Here is a 22,998-nt window from a genome sequence, read left to right as displayed (position 1 = left end):
GATGTGCAGCATGAAGGGGATGGGGGATGCTCTGTATTTCTTCCTGCCTGGTTTGCTTTCCCCTCACTTTGTGAAGAGATGCCCATCATCACCACTGTCCTTTGACCCCTCAGAAGATGTCTGCAGAGACCCAAGGATGACACACAAAATGCCCTGCTGTTAGGGGTCTCTTGTGATTTCAGCTGATATTTTCCTTATCTCAGAAAATAGAAATGTTGCCTCCAGTGAATTAGATCCACACACGCATCAAGATACAGCTCAGAGTCTTTTGGTATCATGTGGAACTGGAAAAGGAGTCTTTCACTGAACAGAGAGCATTTTGGGAGCAAGGTGCTTGGCATATATCTGAAGGCTTTCATTCTCCTTTCACATCCACTTCCGTGCTCTTTCACTTCTACTCTCTAGCTCCTTTTGAAGGTCTCATCTTTCCCGTCTTGGATTCCTTTCTTTGAGTATTCTAAGAGTGCCCTGAGCCTATGAACATCACAAAAGATTTCAGAGACAGTGCTAACTTCTTTGTAGTATTCACCCTCGGAACTGCTATAGTAAAAAAAAGCAATTTTGATATGCTAAGAGTAAATTTTAATAAAAAGAACATATGCTGTAGTCCTATAGCTGATTTCTGCTGCTAAAGTGAATTATTTAAAAGTGAATAAATTAATTAGATATACTAACCAATCAGCCCATTTTCATGGCTTGGTTCTCACATAATTGCTACAAAGCTGCACCACTTGAATTGTAAACACCACAGAAAGGAGGATTTTAGAATCTCCCCACATTCAGCCTGCCCAGCTCAAGAAACGTTTCATTTAAAGAAGACAGTATCTAATGCTTCATTATAAGCATTGATTATTAAGCATTGATTTCTCGTGCTGTCCTTCAGCCCTCTGATTTATACTTTCAAAGTCAACCAAGGTGAGAGTCAATCAAGTGGATGTAGATGTGAACAAAGCAAACTCCTCATCTGTGTTCGTCTCCCTGGGCTGCATTTGTAACCAGGGTTCTCTAAGGTGCAGATCTGAGGCTAAAATGGACACCAAGGGCTGGTCAGAGGAATCATACCCCATGCATGCTTTTGAGACCATTGTCTGGGAAAATGGTCTTGCTACATGGTGCTTAGGGACTTGGTTTAGTGAGTGATGTTGGTGGTAGGGGGCTGTTTGCACCAGATGATCTTGGAGGTCTTTTCCAACCTTAATGATTCTACGATTCTTTGGTTTTATGATACATGACATTGTAGATGCAAAAAGAGTAAATGTAAAGAATGACTGGAGAAATTAAAGGCAGAGACATCTCTCAAGGAAGACAGCTGTGAAGACAGCAGCTCCAAGCTGCAAAGTGCAAGAGCCCGTGATTGCGTCGGGGAGGGATGACTATATCTGTGCTACCTCTAGTCTTCCTTCTGAATCTGCATTGGGCTACTTTCAGAGTAACAGTGGTGAGCTGGATGGATTCTGGATCTGACCCAGTGCAGCTACTTTTGTATTCATAGTTATTAGGTAATAATGAAAAGTTATTACTTTCTGTTTTTTGTTATTGCTGTTTTTTGTTGTTTTGTTTTGACCTTTTCCTTGGGTATATTGTAGAGTATGTTAGAATCACAACATTAACTTTGTACTCAATAATTTTACTCTCAAGTTTCTCAACAGGACTTCAGAGTAGGCAAGTGCAGTGCTTGGAGAATTTGCATCAAGTCTTACACTAAGGTTACTGTAGAGCAGGAGGGGAACCTGGGAGCTTATACCATGTGATGTGAATACCAACAGAAGTTTTAAAAAAATAAAAGATCAGTAACATAATAAGCACATTATTCAACACTTACTCACAGTTCTTAATAACTTGATTGCAGACACTCCCCAGTAACCTGGGACAGAGCAGCAATAAGTGCACAAATGCTGGTACAAAAAAAGCTTCACTGCTTTGTAGCTGCCATTTTATTTACGATTAAAAAACGGAACAGTCGTCCTTTAAGCCAGTGACTGCAAGTGCTCGCTCATGCTGCTGGTGCCAGTGGAGTGCTGTGAGGGACAGGTGGCTCGGGAGCAAAAGGAGGCTTTTGTAATTGCTTGGCAGGGCAGAGCTGTATTAGAGTGCAGCAGCAGTTGGCAGATTGGATTAACGTTCTCCTAGGGGCAAGATCTGGCACATGAGCTGTATGTTAATACCTGTAGCCTAAGTTGATTCTGGAGCTGCATTTGTAACAAAAAGAACATCCGCTTTACCTTCACCGTGTCACAAAGGCATAAATCCTAACACTGGCTTCAAAATTCTCTTTTGACATCATCAGTAGAATAAGGCGCTCAAACGTGTAATTTGGAAACATATCTTTTAATAAAGAATTATTATCATGAAACGACTGAGATAGATAATCAGTTTGTTGAACATGAAGTAGCAGCACTACCTTACAGCACTCTAGTCCATCTATTATTGTATCTATCGGATGCAGCCATCACACTTTATTTGTGTTTATCTTACAAACTAGAGGCAACATTATTTGTAAAGGAGTAATTCTTTGGTTTAGCTGCTTCAGAGACCTTTGGAATGGTAACTAGAAAATCAGCTTCTAATGCCCACATACCCCCTGGTATGTTTGTGGGAGAGATTTACATATTAACTGAGCGTGTTGCCTTCAGCATATGACCCTATTACAAATGGCTTGAATTTGTGTTACAAATGCTTCTAAAAAGCAAGACCCTGTGGCATGAATATGCCATCCTTTCCCAATGTCACCTTGTTGAGAGATTGATTCTGCTCCAAGGAAGCTTCTCCAGCATGGGTGGCAGGAGGGCTGGCCATCCACAGCACTGCCTGACTGGAGAGCTGCTCTGATTGTCCTCTGCACACCAAGGACGAGCTTATAGCCTCAGGCTCCTTCAGGCTCATGCTGCAGTGATGTAATTTTCAGTTTCAGAGCAAATGGATTGAATTGCTGAAAAAAATAAAAAATAGAGTCATGCAAAGATTTTTCCTGATGATTTTTATTCTGTTCTCCCACTCTCCATCCCTTGTACAGACTATTTCATTCTCTTCTTCCAAAGCAATTGCTAAAATTTCTTCCCAGTTCAGGAGATACTCAATTTCTGGTCCTTGATTTTATACGACATTGGGTAGCAGTGGAGGAGTCCCTTATTCACACTGATATAACTGATATGAGTTATATGAGGCGCTGACCTGTTAGGTCTCCCTGAGACATTGGTTGCTTCATGTTGGCTGCATCATTTTGCCCAGGAGCAAGTACGTTGAACTCTTTGGCTGCTGCGTCAGGATCCTCTCCTTTCCAAAATAAATGTTTTCCTCCCTTCTCTCAACAGTAGCACATGTAATCCCCAGGTATAGATCTTGATCCTTTTGCCTAAATGTTAATTTAAGTTGATTCCTGTGGAATACAGAGAAAATTATAACAAAGGCAACCAGTTGCCAAATGCTCTGCATCTCGATTAACCCCTGAGACCCCTTCTTCTAATTGCCTTTCCTGCCTAAAACTATTTTCCCCATCTCTGCTCTTTCCTGAACTTACCAGACTACCCCAGCATAGCACAGCACTATTGGTGCACACTGCCCAGGGCTGCAACCACTTTACTTGTGGGGCTGATCATCTGCCTGTGGTAAGAGCGTCCTGAATTGGGTGTTTGGGAACAGCTGGGGGTTGTTTGGCTGCCAGCTGAAATGATGCACAGGGAACACTCGACGACAGCATTTCATTATGGTTTTCCTAATTTATTAGAGGCACAAAGAGAAATGGGCAGTGCTCCTCAGAAGGCTGCAGTAACAAGCTGGCACATGGCATGAGACTGTATTAGAGGTATGTTACTTGGGAAAGTATAAAGTATAAAAGGATAATACAATGTAGAGACAAAAGAGAGTTTGCTGCCTCATATGAAAACAAAATAGGTCAGTATCACAATGAATTTGAGAGGTGAGAATGTTGAAAAGACCTCAAATTATATGGCTTTATTGATTTGGTTGGTTCTTACAAACAATCGAGCTTAGGGTACAAAATACTGGTATGGATTTTTTCTCTTTCCTTTTTTTTTTTTTTTTGTCATTACAGTGACACAAAAGAAATAGATGTGGTTTTTCAGAGAGTCTAATTCCAGGTTGGTTACTATGGAGTGCTTATTAAGAATAAAATGGTGGTAATACTTTGCTAAAATATTGGGCAGGGGAGAATACTTTTGGCCAATCTGTCTCCACAAACTAAAAATAAATAAATGAAAGACCATTACCTAATTGCCCACAAAATATGCCTCAAACAGAGATAGCTGCTTGTGCTCTAAATCATAGGTATGTAGGAGAATCAAGAAAAAATGTAATTTCACCTAAACATATCTCAGAAAGATGAGAAGTTGGACAAAGCATTACCAAGAAATTACTGTTCAGCTACATGACTGTTTTTTTCATCCTTTTTGGAGGGTCAGTTCAAAATATTATGGGAAATGAAGGATTTCTTCTCAACTGAACGGAATGGTTCATACCTTTTCAGGTTGTACAGACCCAATAAAACTGATAGCATCATGAGAAATTTTGATCAAGGTAAATGATGACTCACATTTAGTCTTTGATGTTAACTTTTATCAAAAATACAGAAAGTTCTCCAAGCAGGTAGAGTGACCTGCTTTGATTCTCCACAGAATACCATACAGAAGTATGGCAATGCTGTATTTTTAGTCAGACAATTATCCTTGTCTCTAATGGAAAATTTATATGAATGACATCTATTACCCTGGAAAAACAAGACAGTATTTGCTCATTGATGAAGGACTGATAGAAAAATCAGTGTGACAGTGTAGCTTTGACTGTGGGTCATCCTTTACTGAGCATAGTACGTGCATGTAGTAGAAAGAAATGCAGCCTGTAGCTAACCTTTTCTTGTGGTTTTCCCTCCTAAATTTTTTTTTGTCCCCTGTTCATGCCATTATTAGATAACTGGGTACCAAGCACTCATGCTGTTTGCCAGCATAGAGCTGCAACCCTCCTGCATTCTGCCTTCACTTTATTCTCTTTTCCCTCTTAATTTGTCACCTTCAGAATCTGGTGAAATATCACAGATATTAAGGAATAATTCTTCTTTTACCTGCATATTTTACTTTACAGCATGAATTACAGTTTTATGGGGTGCCAAGATTGTTATGAAAGGTGTAGCATGTAATTATGTCACATGCTTGGGATTATTCAATTAGACTGAATTCCATATGTGAATTTTGGGGGTTGTCTGCTCATAGCACAAGTAAGAAAGTGGTCTATAGAATCTCTGTCCAGAAAACATTTTTTTGGAGACTCTTTGTGGGAAACCGTTTTAATGGATCTGGCAGTTCTTGTTTCACCAGCCACTTGCACTTTATTTTTACTATCTTACTGTAGTGCATGAAAAGGAATATATTATAAGGATAATTTGGGTCTGATAAGAAACCTGAGGGGATCTACTATTTGGAGATATACTTCTTTGTTACAGAATAAAAAGCAGTTCCTTTTACCCAGATAACTACTGAGGGCTTTATGATTAATTATGTTGAAATGCTTTCTTGCTGTTCTCACACTTCAGCCAACTATTGTACAGGTGGTTGTTTTTTTTTTTATATGACTACTTGGAATGATCATTTTTGTTTGGGGATGCTGGGGTGACTTTTTGGATGTAATATCTGATTACTGAATATGAAGAAAACACAAAATAGTAGATATTTTGTATTAAGCCTTTCAAACTGTTTTATAACGCAGCTTAAATTTTAACTTACTCTATGGCTGTTCCTTTTCAAACTCTAAGTTTTATGGGATTATTTGTGAGTTTTCTAGATAATAATTTAATCTAAGTAATAATACAGCATGAAGGACCAGATGGCTCTATGGAGTCATTTAGAAAATGGACACAAAAGATGTTTTATTCCTGTATTTATCAAGTAAGTAATAATCGGAGAGTCATGGCAGACAGTCCATTTGTGTTTAATCTCAGATCAGCAAACTGTTCAATACACTGAGAGATAAGACACTAAATTAGCTTTTTTGATAGAACAGCCTATTGGCTAATGAGAAGATTGAGCTGGGTTGGGGAATTTTCTTCTAAACATCCTAAAAGAAAGTTTTTACTGTCTGCATGTGTGTTTTGTTTCCATTGATTCAACACCTTGTCATACAGACGTTAAGGGAAGCCATTCGATGAATGCAGATTACTTCCGTTGCTAGCAGGGTATCAGCCCACGAAGTGTGACAGAAACTGGCACAGAAGATGCAACTGTAAACTAAACTCGTCCTTTTTTTTTTCTGATGATAGTGCTATATCCTCAGCAGATAGCATATTGTTTTCATCACAGCCATATGATGGAAACTATTTCACAATTTCCTTCTAAAAAAAAATCCCTAATTTCCATCCAAAACATTTTCCTAATGCTTTGTGAGTTGCACAGGCAGTGCCAAACTGAAAATAATGATGAAAGGTTCAAACTTTTAATAAGGAGTTAATGAAGGTGAAGGCCCTGTTTTGTCCAGGTTGTGCCCATGTGACAAACCTGGTGAGATGTGGGGAGGTCACAAGGAGCCTGCCTGTCTTTTTGGACTTATGTCAAGTACTGCTACAGTTGTTCGGGGGTATGAACAAGAGCTATAAATTCTAATTTAAAGTATATGAATAATCACAATGAATAGATGAGTCCAAATCCATTCTATTTTTCAGTAACATATGCTTTCTGTTTAATAAGCTCTGATGGACTAGGATCTGTGTCCTTGTAGATCATAGAAGGGCTTTCAGGGAGACATTACTCTACCATCCACACCATATTTTGCTCTGGTGTGGAACAGAAATTGCTTCCAGTTCAGTCCTGTAGCTCGTAGGAATCAAAATTTACTTGCTGTTTCAGAATTTGGTGGCAAGGAAAAAGGAGACACTGCTCTACTGCTACACATGCTGCAATGTTTGCATTCCTGCTGTCATATGGTCAGGTCCATGTTTCTTTGTTGATTACATAAAACAAGGTCAGTGGCTTCAGAGCAAAGTTTCGCCATACATAATTAGCCCTGCATTTTTTCTGAATTTGAGGGAGATAATTGCCCTTACAAGACTTGAACAGAAACATATAAAGCCATCTCTTAATCCCTTTCTGACTTCAGCAAAACCAGGCACACGTTGCAGCAAATAACATAGATTGAAAGTAAGAAAGATCTGTGCTGTGACCTGGGGTAAGAGACCCAGTGGGAGAGTCCTTCTGGCACAGTGGTTTAGTATAATGACTTTTACAACACTCATTGATTGCAGCTGGCATGGAAGTTTTTGTGACCTGATTCTGGGCATCCCTAAAACACTTCAGAGCAGTCTTAAACCTGTTCTGACCTATGTTGGCAGGAAGACTTGGCACACAAGGTTTTACAGAGGAAAACAATGCCAAGAACTCTGCTACCTTTGAATGTGTGTCTCTACTGAGAGGAGGTGTGTGCCTCTGATATGCAGCCAAAAATTAGGTTTAAGAGCATCAAATCAGTGCAATAAACTCTTACTACACCCCTCAGATAGATAGGAGGAATGCAGAGAGTTAACACTGTTATTTTTGTTGAAGAAAATAAAATCAGAGAGGCTACATGAAATGAATATAAACCTTTAAGAACTGTCTAGTCTCTGAGAATTTGGGTGTCAGAAGAATGATGATCTCTTTTCTACACTTTTCTTTGATGTGGGGTTTTCCTAATGACAGGTAAACAACTGAATTTGACTCAGTTTTTCAGTTGACATACTAAGCAGACATAGTCTTCATCTCAAAAATTTATTTTTTTTCATATCTAAGAGGAAAGCAGCCATTTCAGTTCTCAGGAAGACATTAAATGGTGTTTCTCTTGGGTGCCTATCTGCTTAGGGGGGTTGCTCACAGTTTATTTTCCAAACGTGTTTGAAATAGTAAGGATGAGAAGGATTTTTGATCTGCATTGGCTGTTGTGCTAAAGAACTAAAATAATAATATACATCTGATCCTGAAGTCTTTTCTCATACAAGTTATTGTTGTTTATGTGAGCAAACCTACTGACTTTTAAAGATTTGAGGAAAGATTGCTCCAGTGAATGAACTCTGCAAGCTACAAGTCTTTGAAGGCTACAAGCTACAGGCACAGCTAATGTGAGAAAGTTTAGAGTTTGCCAAAGACCCAAGACAGGATAACAAGTAATGTTCAGAAAATAAAGAAGTTCTCTAAAACTCCTGCAAATCTATTTTTTTTCCCCCCACACACTCCGAAACACTCTCTCTCTCTAAATAAATAAATAAATACATAAATAAATATTTACTTCAGTCTCCATTAGTGGCTATAAGACAGCTCTGAACTCTCCAGCATGACTGCGGGGACTCTGTATCTCAAGTGGGAACACCAGCAGATGTACTTCTCAGGCTGTTCCTTTTCCCTCCAGCTTGCCACATTTCTCCACCTTGTCCAGAAGCCCTCTGTTCATACTTATTCTGGGGGCTGATTTCTGCCTCTGCTAAGAGACTATACAGTGGATTGTTACCTTGAAGGCCAATCTTTGCGTAGATCACATTTATTATATTTAGATCATTTTCTACATCCTACTGCCAGGATACTTGAAGACAAAAGTTGCTCAGTATTTATCAGCAATGTATTATTAAATGTTAGGAAACCCACAAACACAGATCTGTCTTTCCATACCTATAAAATTACGTTGGACTTAGCGAAAGTGCTTGCAAAACACACTAGTATTTCACTATATGGCCCTATGTGGTTTTCCAGCTCTGTAGACAAAAGTAGTCCTCCAGTACATTCTCTATAAGGAATTTTAGCAGTTTAGGAACTTCAGCAATGCTGGAATGAAAACTAAGGCCATGGGTTTCAGCAAGGTCTCCATTTTCAGCATTTTAAGCTTCAAGAGCTCCTTGGAGTCTTGGTCTGATTGGGTGTAGATGAGATAACTGTAATTTATTTGATGTCATCTGTAACAGGTGGATCTGAAAAGGACGTGTACTAAAATAAATGCTATCTTGAAAAGAATTTGTTTGTGCTACTAGATCTTCCCTGATGTAATACACCAGAGACTGACCTTGTCAGGGGAGACTTTGTATCTGCATGCCTCAAAGGGGATATGATTTTGGGATACAACCTGGTGATATCCTTGCAAGGAGATGAATGAATAGCAGAAAGGAAGGGATTCATATCCGTCTGTCATCAGTCTCTGCATTTCATAGGGAGAAAACCATTGTTGTCACCTCTATATTCTAGCAGTAGATTTTTTCTCTTATTTATTTATTTATTTATTTATTTATTTTTCCCCAGGGAGTTTTTTCAGTAATGTGAAGAGAAACAGAGAACTTTGTTTTAGCATCTACAGGATGATGTACCTAGTGTTTCTTTGCCTCTCTACTAAGCCCCAAAAAGATGGGAGCACCTGAGACACCACTGTGCAGGCTTGCCCTTGAGAGTGACTTGCAGGAAGCCATGCTTACTTGTCTGTGATGCTAGCAGTGTGCCTGGGATGGTCACTGCTGAGGCTTGCAGTGCCATCCAGGACATCTCATGGTTTCTTAACATAAGTCAAAAATAAAAAATTAAAATCTCCCAAATGAGAGGTACCTAGGGAAAAAAAAAAATCAGTATCAGACAAACTTGATTTGCAAAGAAAGTATTCAAGAAAGTTTCTCTTTTTGTCCTCTTGGAAGGAATGCTTTTTGAGAGCTACTGGAAGCCAAGAGAGTTAAAATTTGAAATAAGTGTCAAATGGAATGATTTTAATACACTTATATATGTATATATGTATAGTAACAGGATAGTAACAGGGCATAATTGCAAAAGTGGGTGCCTATATAAATATGTATAAATTCATTCTTATTTAGACCTTCATGCTACTGTCCAGCCTCTTGTGTTGCTCAGTGTTTCTTACCTTGGACAACCACAGATCCTTATTAGGGAATGCATTGTCACTAGAGGAAAATAGTCCACTAATTCTTAAATCACTGACCTTGACACTGGTATTATTATTATTTACTACTTAGAAAATAAGTCATAAAGTCTCCCTATTGAGATGACCTGCCATACAAGCTGACAAGCTCCTCCCCAGGGCTCAAAGACTGAAAATTGATATGAAGATGCAACTTAGCAACTTAACAGGTCAAATAAATGTGAGGTCAGCTTTATGCCCGAAGTCAATAAGGTTTCATTTGCTGGCTGACACGAGTCTTACAACCCACTCTGAGATCACCCAGTGTCACTCCCTTTTTATTTATGTATGAATAAAGCAGAGAAATAAGTGTTATATCCCTGTTGTGTCTAGTTATAATGATGGAGAATGTCTCCAGCTAACCAAGGTGTCCTCATTAATGATTGCTCTATATTTAGCCTGTGTGGACAGCATGTGCCCCCAATTTAATCAAAGACCTGGTAGTCATGGTAACGACACTGAACATCTGGATGTATACGATTTGCCAAACTGTAATAAAGTGCAAGATGAGAAGCACACACAACAGTGCTAGGTGAATTCATGTATTGTGTTTTTCTTTTTGTTATTGTTTTTTGTTGTGTTTTTTTCTACTACAGATTTTGACGTATTTGTTACAGCTCCCTAGCCATAAATACTAGGTTTATTTATTTATTTATTTATTTTCAGAGAAAGAGCCCTATTAATGCAGGTGACAACTACTAATCTTTTTTTCTATTTTGTTTCTTAATTTCATTTTGCAGGTGTATCAGCATTCGTATACGGCATATTATGTCCTCAGCAAAATACCTCATGGGTAAGCAATTATTCAATACCTTAATTTTAAAACTCATCCGTTAAGAATTCTGCAAAATAATGTGTATCATGAGAAATGGTTTCCCTGTGACAGCCCTTTACAATGGTCTGGCAATCAGCTGCAGCTGCACTGTGCTGTGTATTGTACAAAAGATGACATAGTCTGGAAACAGAAGTACTCAGCTTCCCTGGAGAACCAGACTATGTGAATTTCATATTCCAGTTTTCAAGTTTTTGGCCAGAATGTAGATATGTTGGCGTCTGGCTGAGAGATGCAGTTGGCCATTCACCAGAGTGCTGTCGGAGGATCTATCCAGGGGAGTTTAGTTCCTTAAATTTAGTCAGAATTGAGGCATCACCCTTCAGCTTTGGGTCTTTCAGCAGTTTCCCTTAACACAAACGCTCTCTCTAGCATCTCAGCTGAAAGTGGATAGAGAAATAGTCTGTTTCCAGGATCCCGATGTTGCTTCGATACACATACTCAAAATTATACTGAAGCTATGAGCCTTTGGGTTTATAGTTTATCTTTTCAGAGAGTGTGAGGTAAGTGCAAACAAACAATAATGCCACATAGGCTTTACAAAGGATTTCTAAATTTAATGAGAGCATATTTCTTTACATAAAGCATATAGCATGAAAGATTAAAAGTCATAATATGTAATAAATTTCTATCACACAATGCCTCTTCCTCTTGGTCCCCCTATCTCCTGTAAGTGCAGAGTGTTTAAAAGCAATGGCAAAAAAAAATAACAGTAAGTTGTGCTGAAATGTAATTTCAGTATTTATTGTGCTTGTTTACTAGTTTATCATTTCTATACATTATGGCTAAACAGGTAGCAGATGTTTGGGATCCTTGCAAAAGCTCACAAAACCTGCAAAATTTAAAAAAATTCTACCTGGTTAATGTACAAGGCAATCATAGAATCATCAGAAAATTCAGGTTGGAAAGGACCTCATGATGTCCGAACTCCAGCTCAAAGCAGTCTGCTCAGAGCTTTATCCAGAAGGGTTTTGGAAATCTACAACGACATGGACTGCACAGCCCTGCTGGGCACCCTGTCCCACTGCCTGTTTGTCATCATGGGGAGAAAGTTTCCCCTTATGTCCAGGTGATATCCTAGGATTTGCCTCAGCACACTTGTTCACACACCCACAATAAATAAATAAATAATAAAAATAAAAGCTGAAATCACTTTCTTTGGCTTCCACCAAGCAATCAAGAAAAAATACTTTCTACAAATAAATCTGTACTAGGGATACCTATTTTGAAATTTGTGAGCCCTGGAGCTCACAAATCCTGCTTCCCTACAGCATATATTTTGTGAATGACCCACCATAAAAAATCATGAGCTCAAGGTTAAGTTGTTTCCATGTACAGGTGGAACATGGGAATTGGGAGACTTCTCACCATCTTCCATGTCAGTGCTCTGGCATCCCAGTGTGAAACATTCCAGATTTCTTCATTCTCTTTCATTCCCTGTCTCTGTCTGGTCTTCATTTTTGCTTACTGGATTTATTTCGTTTTTGAAAACTCCATCCTTGTGGCCAATATATCTGAAATTAGCTTGTGGGCTGAAAGGATGTCAAGCAAGAGGCTGAACACACAGCATGAGCACATAAGCTTTATATCTGCTCTAAACGTGGCTAAAAACAAAGGCTTTTGAGAGACAGCACAGTTTTATCCCAGAAAAACAGTAGAGGTGAAGACAGAAGTATCGTACATAGTGTATATTAGAAATGCTAAAAATTAACAATTCAGGGATCCAGGCAGTTTGCTACTACTGCATGACCTTTCTTCATCCCTGACAATGAGCTTCTTGTCAACTCAGCCTGAATTTTATCACACACTCAGCTGTGTTTTACCTTTCTCTTCATGTTGTTTTAGTCATGGTGCAGTCAGCTGAGGGAAAAATGTGTCAGAGGAGACAAATCCACTATGAGGGGAAGATTTGGAAAATGAAATGGTGCTGGAAGGCACACAGCTGTATCAGGCACTGGGGTCCCCATGGCACTACATAATGTTGGATCTCCTCCTGCCAGATGCTGCCTGAGTTGGAAGGGTGCCTGTGTTTTGTGTTGTGAAAGGTATGATTTACAAAGCAGTTGAGGCTGTAGATATGTATACAGGCATTGCAATCCACGTTGCAAAGTAACAATTGCACTGAACTTTCAGGTGATCATAACACGTGCTATTGGTGGAAGGCATGGCTTATTAGCATTTCCATGGTACATGGGCGTTTATCGTTCTTCTGGTATGATAAATTTTAGGTATATTTTAGGGTAGTGCAAGAAGAGAAAGGGCAGGTGTAGTGGTTGATGTTGGATATAACAGGTGATGCAATGCATCAACTGACCTGGTAGTAGAGTCTCTACTGGATGAAGGTATGAAAATCTCTTCACATATTTCATATATAATACAGGATTACTGCCCTGATGGATGGGTGTGGATGAAGATCATTGAGGTCAGGACCCAACGTGTTGACACAGCACAAGGTGCAGTTCAGTTTGGTGTCCCAGGTCCTTCAGTGACAACAAAATTTGCAATCTGCAGGCAACATCATTGCCCTCCATGGGCTGATAAAAATGAGGGATAGCTCTGCTAGGGCTAACTATTAAGGAAGCCAAATAATCTAACCTGTGGCATCACTTTTTAAATAAAGTGACTTTAATGTCAGCATAAAATGGTTTTTGAAGGGAAATTTCTAATTCTTCCATGTTCCATAGACTTTCCAGATTCAGGCTGTGCCTAAAGTCAAAAGGGACTTGTACAAGCATTTTGCACATTTCATTCAGAACTTTCCATAAGTGTGATGTGCCAATTTGTGAACATCCTCAGCTGATATGTTGACAAATGATATTTTATAAAGGGTACAGGACTGTAACATTTTTCCATGAGAGCTGCTGTGAAGATGAACTCCCTGTGGAAGGAGGAGTAGCTCAATTTGGCTCTCTACAGGACAATTGGTATATGTCAATGACATACACACCAAGGATCTTATTTAAAAATGAAAATAAGGCCGAGGTAGAAGAGAGGGTAAATAACCCTGCAGGGACTCTGCACAGATCTAATTTCTTCTTCTTTGTAATTTCAGCCTTCTCACAGGCTCTTAGTAGATTCAGGCTAGAAAGCCCTACAGCTTTTGCTACACTTGCTTTCTGTTTTTTTGTCTGTTTGATTGATTTGTTTGTTTGATTGTAGCCCGAGATTTTCATTTTTCAGAGGGGAAGCAAGCCAAGATCTGCAGTTCTCATTTTCCTGGGCTGAGCACTCGGGGCGTGTAGGGGATTTGGGTCAGTTCAGCTTTCCTGCACAGCGTCCTTTTTGCTCCTCCTGATCGCCCAAAAATGTGATCCTGGAGCCGGGTGCCATCTAGTGGAACAAACCTCTGCTCTCACTTCTCTTCCCTGGCACAAGCAGCTCTGCGTCGACCCCTTCTCTTTTCTCTGAAAGATGCTGCTGTCCAGATACCTGCTGGTAAATGCTTACAGTTGTCAGCATGACAAATGTTTTTGCAAAGCTCCTCTCATAACCCCAAAGTTGCAAGTGCTGCGTTGTAATTGCCAGCTAATTGTAATTTATAAGTATTGTGATTGCATCCCCAGGCTTAGATGTGCAATAGGTAGTTCTCATGTGAGGTGATGGGAAAAAATGGGAAAATAATAATAACCTACAACTATTTCATAATATTTTTTTTACCTAGCTCTGGAAAACAAAAATGTAGCTAATACAATGTAGGCACAAACCAGCAATCTGTTTTTGTTTTGTTTTGTTTTTGTTGTTTTTAATTATATTGTGGGTTTTAATAACATTCCTCTAACTAAGTCCAATATGGATTATCTTAGTCTTTCACATGCTTGGCTGGGTTTGCACAGAGTTCTTAGTCAGTCCATGGAGAGCCAGACTGTTCCTCTCACCCTGCTGCAGGATTTCCGTCACCAGTGTTAAGGTCATTTCACAGCAGTGCCCGCTGCTGGGCCACTGGTTTGTTCTGACATTGCAGGTCCTAAGCAAGAGCTAACTTTGGATTGCTATCCCATGGGGTACCTCTATCCTTAACTTTTTGCTGTGGCCAAAAATAATAATTTTTTTTTCCTAAAATTTCTGTGTTGTGTTTATATTCCTCAAAATAAAGCCCATCGTAAAACATGCATTTCCTCAGACCTCCTAGCACTCATCTCTTTCTGCACGACTCATTTCCCTCTGAGCACAGCAAGTGGCAGGGGTTAGTGCTACTCCCCTCCAGTGAAGTCTCAGCATGGTGTTAGCACATCCAGCTAGGGCACGTCATGGCAGCTTCCAAATCTGCTTATAGGGATCAGAGAGAAGTTAATAGTTATCCCCACTCCTCACTGATTTTCTATACATGGAGGAGGAAATTGGACTGGCGTACGCTTCGTTGGGTTAAAAACTGGCTGGATAGCCGGGCCCAAAGAGCTGTGGTGAATGGAGTCAAATCCAGTTGGAGGCCGGTCACTAGTGGTGTCCTCCAGGGCTCAGTACTGGAGCCAGTCCTCTTCAATATCTTTATCGATGATCTGGATGAGGGCGTCCAGTGCACCCTCAGTAAGTTTGCAGACGACACCAAGTTAGGTGCGTGTGTCAATCTGCTTGAGGGTAGGAAGGCTCTGCAGGAGGATCTGGATAGGCTGGACCGATGGGCTGAGGTCAACTGTATGAAGTTCAACAAGGCCAAGTGCCGGGTCCTGCATCTGGGGCGCAACAACCCCAAGCAGAGCTACAGGCTGGGAGATGAGTGGTTGGAAAGCTGCCTGGCAGAGAAGGACCTGGGAATACTGGATGATAGTCGGCTAAATATGAGCCAGCAGTGTGCTCAGGTGGCCAAGAAGGCCAACAGCATCCTGGCTTGCATAAGAAGCAGTGTGGCCAGCAGGTCTAGGGAAGTGGTTGTCCCCCTGTACTCGGCTCTGGTGAGGCCGCACCTCGAGTACTGTGTTCGGTTTTGGGCCCCTTGCTACAAGAAGGACGTCGAGGTGCTCAAGAGAGTCCAGAGAAGGGCGACGAGGCTGGTGAGGGGTCTGGAGAACAAGTCTTATGAGGAGCGGCTGAGAGAGCTGGGATTGTTCAGCCTGGAGAAGAGGAGGCTGGGGGCGACCTTATCACTCTCTACAGGTACCTTAAAGGAGGCTGTAGCGATGTAGGGGTTGGTCTATTCTCCCACGTGCCTGGTGACAGGACGAGGGGGAATGGGCTAAAGTTGTGCCAGGGGAGGTTTAGGTTGGATATTAGGAAGAACTTCTTTACTGAAAGGGTTGTTAGGCATTGGAATAGGCTGCCCAGGGAAGTGGTTGAGTCACCATCCCTGGAGGTCTTTAAAAGACGTTTCGATGTTGAGCTTAGTGATATGGTTTAGTGGAGGCCTTGTTAGTGTTAGGTCAAAGGTTGGACTGGGTGATCTTGGAGGTCTCTTCCAACCTAGACGATTCTGTGATTCTGTGAAATTGTAAATGACTACTTCTATGAAGAATTCACAGTTCTTACCATATTCATACGGTGTAATCAGAAGAACGTGGTAAGTAGATAACAGTAGAAATTGTGGGCTTTAGTTCAGCTCTTCCTACATACACTGCTTTATAAAATATTGCACTAATTCCCCACACTGAACTCCCATTACCTTCAAGAGAAGTCCCATGGGTGAAGTGAATGCAAAATATGCTTTGGGGATCTACTGAAGTGATAACAGGAGGAGGAACTGAGCCCATGCTTCACTGTGAGTAAATTTTCAAAGTGATGGCTGTAGTTCTCTGCAGAGCTCTCAATGATGTTCCTGTCTAATTCTTTTATACAAGCTATTGGCAGGGAACAGATTAATATCAACTAAAGAGCTTAATTAGACTTTGCATGTACCTGACCCTATAAGACTTTGAAAGACAAGCAGGTTTTCCTTGCACATGCACATTTTCATGTTTATAGTAAAAAATAAGAAAAATCCTTCAGAGAACTGGCTGCATTGCTGGCATCTTCCAGTTTGACTAAATTTCTTCTGTTTTGTTCTGGACTAATATACCCTTTCTCTGCAGCATTCAAACATCTTTGCACAGCAAGAATCTTCCTGTACTTCAGTGTCTCCATCTGTGAAGCAAGGAGAGAAATATTGCTTACCCCACAGAGGCGATATGTGATAATTACTGTAGAGAGTGCTGCACGATTTCACTCTTTCACATTTATAAACTAGAGTCCACATTTTATTTTAGGAGGAAAAAGCACTGTAATTAATAGTCTGTTTTCAGCTAATTAAATTTTGCTTATAGGAGCTGAGTATTTTCCCCTAACAACGACATAGAGGTTGAAATAAGCCCTTATAAGAGGTATGTAAAAACAAATAGTGATGTGAAATTTGTCACAAAAAGGAAAAAGAAATGTATTGTGCAGTTTCTGAATAATTGACTACTGTGGCATATTCTCCCTCGTCCCTCTTTCCCAGTCATCAGTCTGTCTTTTGTATCATCTTTCCGAGGTGCTTCATATAGCTAATTCAGGAACCTCTGCTTTGTAATGTTATGGCTCTTGTGCCAGGCTCAGTGCCAGTATGCTCTTGTGAGCACACTCATGGTCAGATATACTTATTCAGTTGTATTTGACTACAGAAGACTGGCCCTTGGAATACAGTTAAATTTGGTAGCTTGATTATGGAGCCTGACCTTAAATCTTCCAAAGTGAATTGGAATCTTTAAGTTGAGTTTACTGGAATTTGTCTTAAGCCCTCTTGGAACTGTTGGGCTTCTTACTTTTATAATCATCTGAATTAAACACTCTAAATCACAGCGCTTGAACAGCAGTTAAATCACGTGTGTTTATTGCTTGGGAATACATTTTGTACCTCTTTAATAAGAAAGCGCCAGCATTTATTAAGCAAGGCCCTCATTTGAGCATCACTCACTTCCAAGTGGTGGCAGGCTGAAAGCAGCTTAGCCTTGGAAGGCAGTTCCAGGCAAGACTCTCAGCTGTGCTGGTGGGAGGAAAGCCACTTCAGCAGCTCAACACCATATCATTTCCACCAGGGATCTGCCATTTGTTCGCCCATGTTGGTCACTGCATAACATTTGTAATGTGAAATGTTCCTCTTCTGTGTAGGCAAAGCACTTTACCACACGCTTCTCTTTTCCAGAGTTAGTTGTGAAGTGGGTGGACGCCTTAGAAACCATATATAGCAATAATAATAAAGAATAGGCCCCTGATGGGAGGATTGGTTATTAAGAATTAAAGTAATGACTGCTGAGACTGAAGAAAAAAAAAAAAAAAAAAGACTTAGGTAATTAATAGTTAGATGCAGATGTTGGCAGCTTAGCAAAGAAAAGCCCAGCAACCAACTTTCTGATGTTACTGAAAAGGTCAACAGCTTATGGCTCATCAGGAAACTGGGGAGGAAAAAGAAAAAAAAAAAAAAGATTTGAAGCAAATTTTTCCATAGCATTTGTGTGAGGCAGCATCCCCTGAAAATGGAGGTAGGATTCCTATTAAATTCCGTTCTTGAATAAAACTTACAAGGTCGCTGAATGCACACACAGCTGGACCATAGAGCAACCTTCCAGTACCTAAAGGGGATGTACAGGAAAGTTGGGGAGGGATTCTTTGTCAGGGGGTGGACAAGGGGGATATGGCTTTAAACTGAAAGGTAGGTTTAGATTAGATATAAGGAGGAAATTCTTTACTATGAGAGTGGTGAGGCCCTGGCCCATGTTGCCCAGAGAAGCTGTGGCTGCCCCATCCCTGGCAGTGCCCAAGGCCAGGCTGGATGGGGCTGGGGGCAGCCTGGGCTGCTGGGAGGGGTCCCTGCCCATGGCAGGAGGGTGGAACTGGATCATCTTTAAGGTCCCTTCCAATTCAAACCATTCTGTAATTTTGTGATTTCTTAAAAGTGGTAATATTGCTGTTGATAAGAAATAGAGATAATGGCTCTAGTAAGTGTTTGCTTTGTATATTTTATTGGATGAGAACATGATCTATGTGGGTAGAGACTCTTTAAAATAATGTTGTGTTTCAATATTTCTGAGAACATCCACACAACCCTCCAAGATGATTTTTATCCCATTGACGTGTTAGAAAATAAGGTTTGTTCAAAGATTCACGGTTTTCAAAACTGTTTGGAGAATACTAAGTCATTCCAGTTTTATCTGAACCCCACTAACGTGAACTGTTAATTATCATAGAGCACAAGCCCAATATTCAATCTCTTGCCCCAATTAAAGGTGTGATCAAATGTCCAATGAGGTCATACTGTAATGAAACACTTCTGCTGGTCCAGTAGTGGGGAGATCATAGCTGCATCTTATTTTATGTACTAATAATCCCATATTGCTCTCTGCAGGCACCACATCCTGGTGCTATATTTTCATTAGATTTTCAAAGTCAGACAAGGTCAGCTGGATAGAAAACACTAAGGTTTTATCACAGACCTACTTTCCTGGAAACTGACAGAGTTACTCTGAAGAACCATGTACTTTTATCCTATTCTCATTATTGTTGAGATCTGAACTAGGTTGTTGAGATTGCTTACTAGGTTGGTTGTCTTCATTTTTATTTTTTTTCCCTGTCTTTTGGATAACTGATCTTCCCACAGCTATTGTGATGGCAAAGCATCTGCTATAATTCTGTCTAATCTTCTTGATAGCATTCAGATATTTGGATTTTCTCTTTCCCGCACCTTTACTGTAGTTAACTAGACTTGAAATCCTGATAAATCCAGTGCCTTACCTCATGCTTTGAGTAGCTCTGAGATCAGAGCTGGCTGAGAAATCTCAATAGAGTCAGAGAAAATTACTTTTAAGTGGTTCTGTTTATCACCTCTTATTTTCTCTTTAGGGGACAAAATAATACTCCAGGGCCAAAAGTGTTTTGTTGTTGCATTTTGTTTTGTTTTATGAAGCAAAAATCCCCTCTATAACTTATGATTTAGAGGGGTCACATGAGAAACACGATGTCATCCTTTTAAAAATACTGTTACCAGTATCTAAAGACCATTTCCACTCTTTGCTTACTCAGGGAAACCTAGGGATTTTGATAACAGTTTGCTGTCTTCCAGCCTGCATTACCATGAGTCCTAGCCATGCACCAGTGTCTGCTGCATTTTTTAATGTTTTTGTAGACCTTCACCAGAAAGAAAAGCCTGTGCCTTCAGTTTACATAACTCCCAAAGCAAGTTGATGGCTTCTTTTCTGACAAGTGATTGATTTTAAAGTGGTATTAGTATTTTACAAGCTTTTGCAGGTCTAGTACCAAATATTACATTGATGGATGCTTTACAAACAGAGGCAAACTATAATCAAACAAACCTCTGAGCTCTTATTCTTTCCTAATCTGACTGAATTGCCAAACTGGGGGCAAAGATGTTTTAGATTCCCTTGCTTTTTGTCTTTTATGCTCTAAATGCATGACATTCATTCATCTTGGACAAAATGCTTGGTGAGCTCAGTTGTTTTTAAGAACAGCTGAGATGTTTTTAAGAACAGCTAGATGATTGGATGTGTATCTGTAGTTGAAATTAGTAAGTTCAGATTGCTTTTCTTACCTCCTCCTACTGGAGCACTGAAAAGCACTGTAGAGGAAGTATGTGTGTGTGTGTGTTTTTATGCATTAAATATTTAATAGTGGATAAGCCTACCTGAATGGAAGAATTTTCCCCATCTATTTAATCACTTTTATTTGAATTCCAGATGTGTCTTCTGACAGTCTAATTTCTTGATTATCTTTCTGGCAAGTCTTTGATTCTCATTTTTATTATATTTTATACCATCTCTCTAAAAGTCTCTATAGGGCTGTGTGTCTCCTGGGAAGCAATTTTCTTAATGACACCTGTCTCTTCTTCTCTTTGGTGAATACTGAAATAAACAAGTCATTTAATTGTTTAAGAATGCTTTTTTTCTCCTTGAGAAATGGCATTCACGCTTCTTGAAAACCTTCCACTCTTTATCCAATCTTATCTATGATTCTTTGTTCATTTATGAACAGATATATTTTATTTTCTTTTATTTCTTTTTGCAAATTTCCTCCAGTTCACTTTTTTCTTCATCATTTGTCAAAACTTTTAAAGTATTATAAAGTTTTTAATTCTTTGTAAACCTTCCACATTTCCCCTTTCCATGGTGGTTTTTTTTTAATCTTTCCTTCCTTCTTCCCAAAGAAGAAGAAATCTATCTAAGTTTCTGTGTGATTTTATGCTATTGGAAGTAGATGTGAAGACACCAAGTTCTAGTTCTGAGATTGATAAGTAGGATAGGCAGATAGGTTTTTACAGCTAACCATGAAAAACTCTTAAAGTACTGTGAGCGGACGTGTTTAGGGCTGTTATCTTTCAAGACATTCAGTGCTCAATTGATGAAAATAGCAGAAGCAGGTATTCCTTTCTTCCCCACATTTGTTTTGTTTTAATTGTCTTTATTTCTTTGAGTTATTTGCATATAATACTGCAATCTTAAAATGTTTTCTGTATTTTCCAAAATTATGTCCCAATTAAACAAGGGTATTCAAAGTTTTTCTCAGAAACTCATTCCAGCTCATATATTTAGCTCTGGTTATTCTTTTAGAAAACAGACATATGGAAGTGGTCTTTAGTGAAAATTGTTAAATTTTTATTCACATTGGCCATACGTGCAAAGAATTTCATGCAAATGTTGTTGTTTTATATTGGAAATTAAGTTAAAAAGTTATTAAAATAGACCCAAAGAAGAACAGCCCATACCACACCCCAGACTTTGACTGTTTTTGTGTTTCAGACTTTTTCAATCTGGTATTGTGATATATTTTTCTTAGAATATTCTTGGGGTAAAAGGAACCTCTCACTCAATTACAGTGGATTTTTTATTTATTTATTTATTTTGTTACGTTTCACTTAAAGTACTTACTATAGAACAGTTTGTCATGTTTCTTCTCAAAGGGAGACTCAGTGCCATAAAGTCTCCAGGGCAAACCTGTGTTCTTTAGAATAAGAAAAATTGTCAGAAGGAACAAATAAATTGAAAAAAAAAATCAGCAAAAAACAATGCAATCTCATTAAAACTAGTTTCTCATTAATCACAGCATTTTTTAAAGTTAAAACAGGCAACCTGATATGATTGATTAGTTTGTTTTATCCTACATAGATATTTTGATCTAAACTACAAGTAAAAATGATTTGGTAGATGGCATGCAAATTTTGAGGGGAGACTTTTTGAGTAATGAGCACTCATGTAAAGAAATGAGTAAATTTCTCTATTTACTGGTTCAATAACCTTTTGTGAACATTGTGCTGAAATCATCCCTGTGTCTGGAACAGTTTAACTGTCTCTGCTCCAGATGATATTGTCTTAACATGGATGAATTTATACAGCACATGCTGTTTCCTGTCTGGCTTAAAACAACATTACTTTTCCCTTTTTTCCCAGGCTTTAAAATCAATCATTTTAAGAGATGAAATAAATATCATCAACCCTTTAATAACCCCATGCCTTGCCATTTCTTTGGCTGGAAATAAAGGTTATAGTCCCTTTTCCATAAGGAAACAGTGAAAGTGGTGTAACGACACAGTGAAGCTAGTTCTTCATGCAAACCCATAATAGGAGATATACAGGCTGCACTCAGAACAACCCATTTCCAAGTCAGTATCCTACACAAATGAGCTCACAGGGGAAGGTTCAGATCCAAACAAGGCCTGATGATGAGGGTCTGTGAGGAACACTGGCTCTTTGGAGAGGCTGAGATGACCTATAATATTGATTGATTCAAGAAAAAATGCAAAATAATTTTAAGCAGGATACTTTGAAGGAAAAAGTAAGCGTGGCGCTATGAGAGGTGATATCTTCTCAGCAATAACACAGCTCCCAGAAGAAGCTGGTTGATGAGACCATCATGAGGTCACGTGTAGCATGCAGTGCTTGGACAATGGGCGAGTGCTCCTGGGTTTTTGGTGCACGTTTTTTCCAAGTCCCTTATGGCATTTTTACTGAGGAGAACTGCATGTCTGGAATAGTGTGAGGAAATCTGAAGTGTGTTGGATAGCGGCTCTCCAAATGTGTGATTCAGTTTGTGCACCACAATGAGCTTTCCTGGTAAGAGCAGTAGAGGGTTGTTCCCATTCGACACTGGAGAGGCACTGTAGGTGAGTGTTCCTCCTCCCACTATGGGAGATACACTCAGTTTGTGTGGTGGTTTTACCCTGCTGGGCAGTTGAACTCCACCACAACCCATCTCATTCCCCATCCTCAAAGGGAAATGGGGAGAGAAGAAAGTATGCTGGAAAGAAGAAGAAGGTTCACAGGTTGAAATATCCTTGAGATAAGGATAATTCATTAAAA

The 22,998-nt window shown here is 39.5% G+C and overlaps 1 protein-coding gene and 1 long non-coding RNA gene across 4 annotated transcripts in view; one reads left to right on the top strand and one right to left on the bottom strand.

Annotated features, from left to right (window-relative positions):
* DPP6 (dipeptidyl peptidase like 6) overlaps positions 1–22,998 on the top strand; it is a 409,630-nt gene that overhangs the window by 281,353 nt on the left and 105,279 nt on the right. For all 3 annotated transcript variants that reach the window (XM_083826972.1, XM_083826974.1, XM_083826973.1), the window contains exon 6: positions 10,659–10,711. In XM_083826972.1, coding sequence (XP_083683098.1) covers positions 10,659–10,711 — 53 coding nt within the window. The remainder of the gene's footprint in view (positions 1–10,658; positions 10,712–22,998) is intronic.
* LOC310895511 lies at positions 1,976–3,742 on the bottom strand. The gene is made up of 3 exons (XR_014580742.1): positions 3,518–3,742; positions 3,172–3,376; positions 1,976–2,929 (listed from the first exon to the last, which is right to left on the bottom strand). It is a non-coding gene; the product is annotated as an uncharacterized lncRNA (long non-coding RNA).

This window comes from Anser anser, assembly GCF_964211835.1.
Source record: "Anser anser genome assembly, chromosome: 2".
NCBI lineage: Eukaryota > Metazoa > Chordata > Aves > Anseriformes > Anatidae > Anser > Anser anser.
This window is presented reverse-complemented; position numbering and strand designations above follow the sequence as displayed.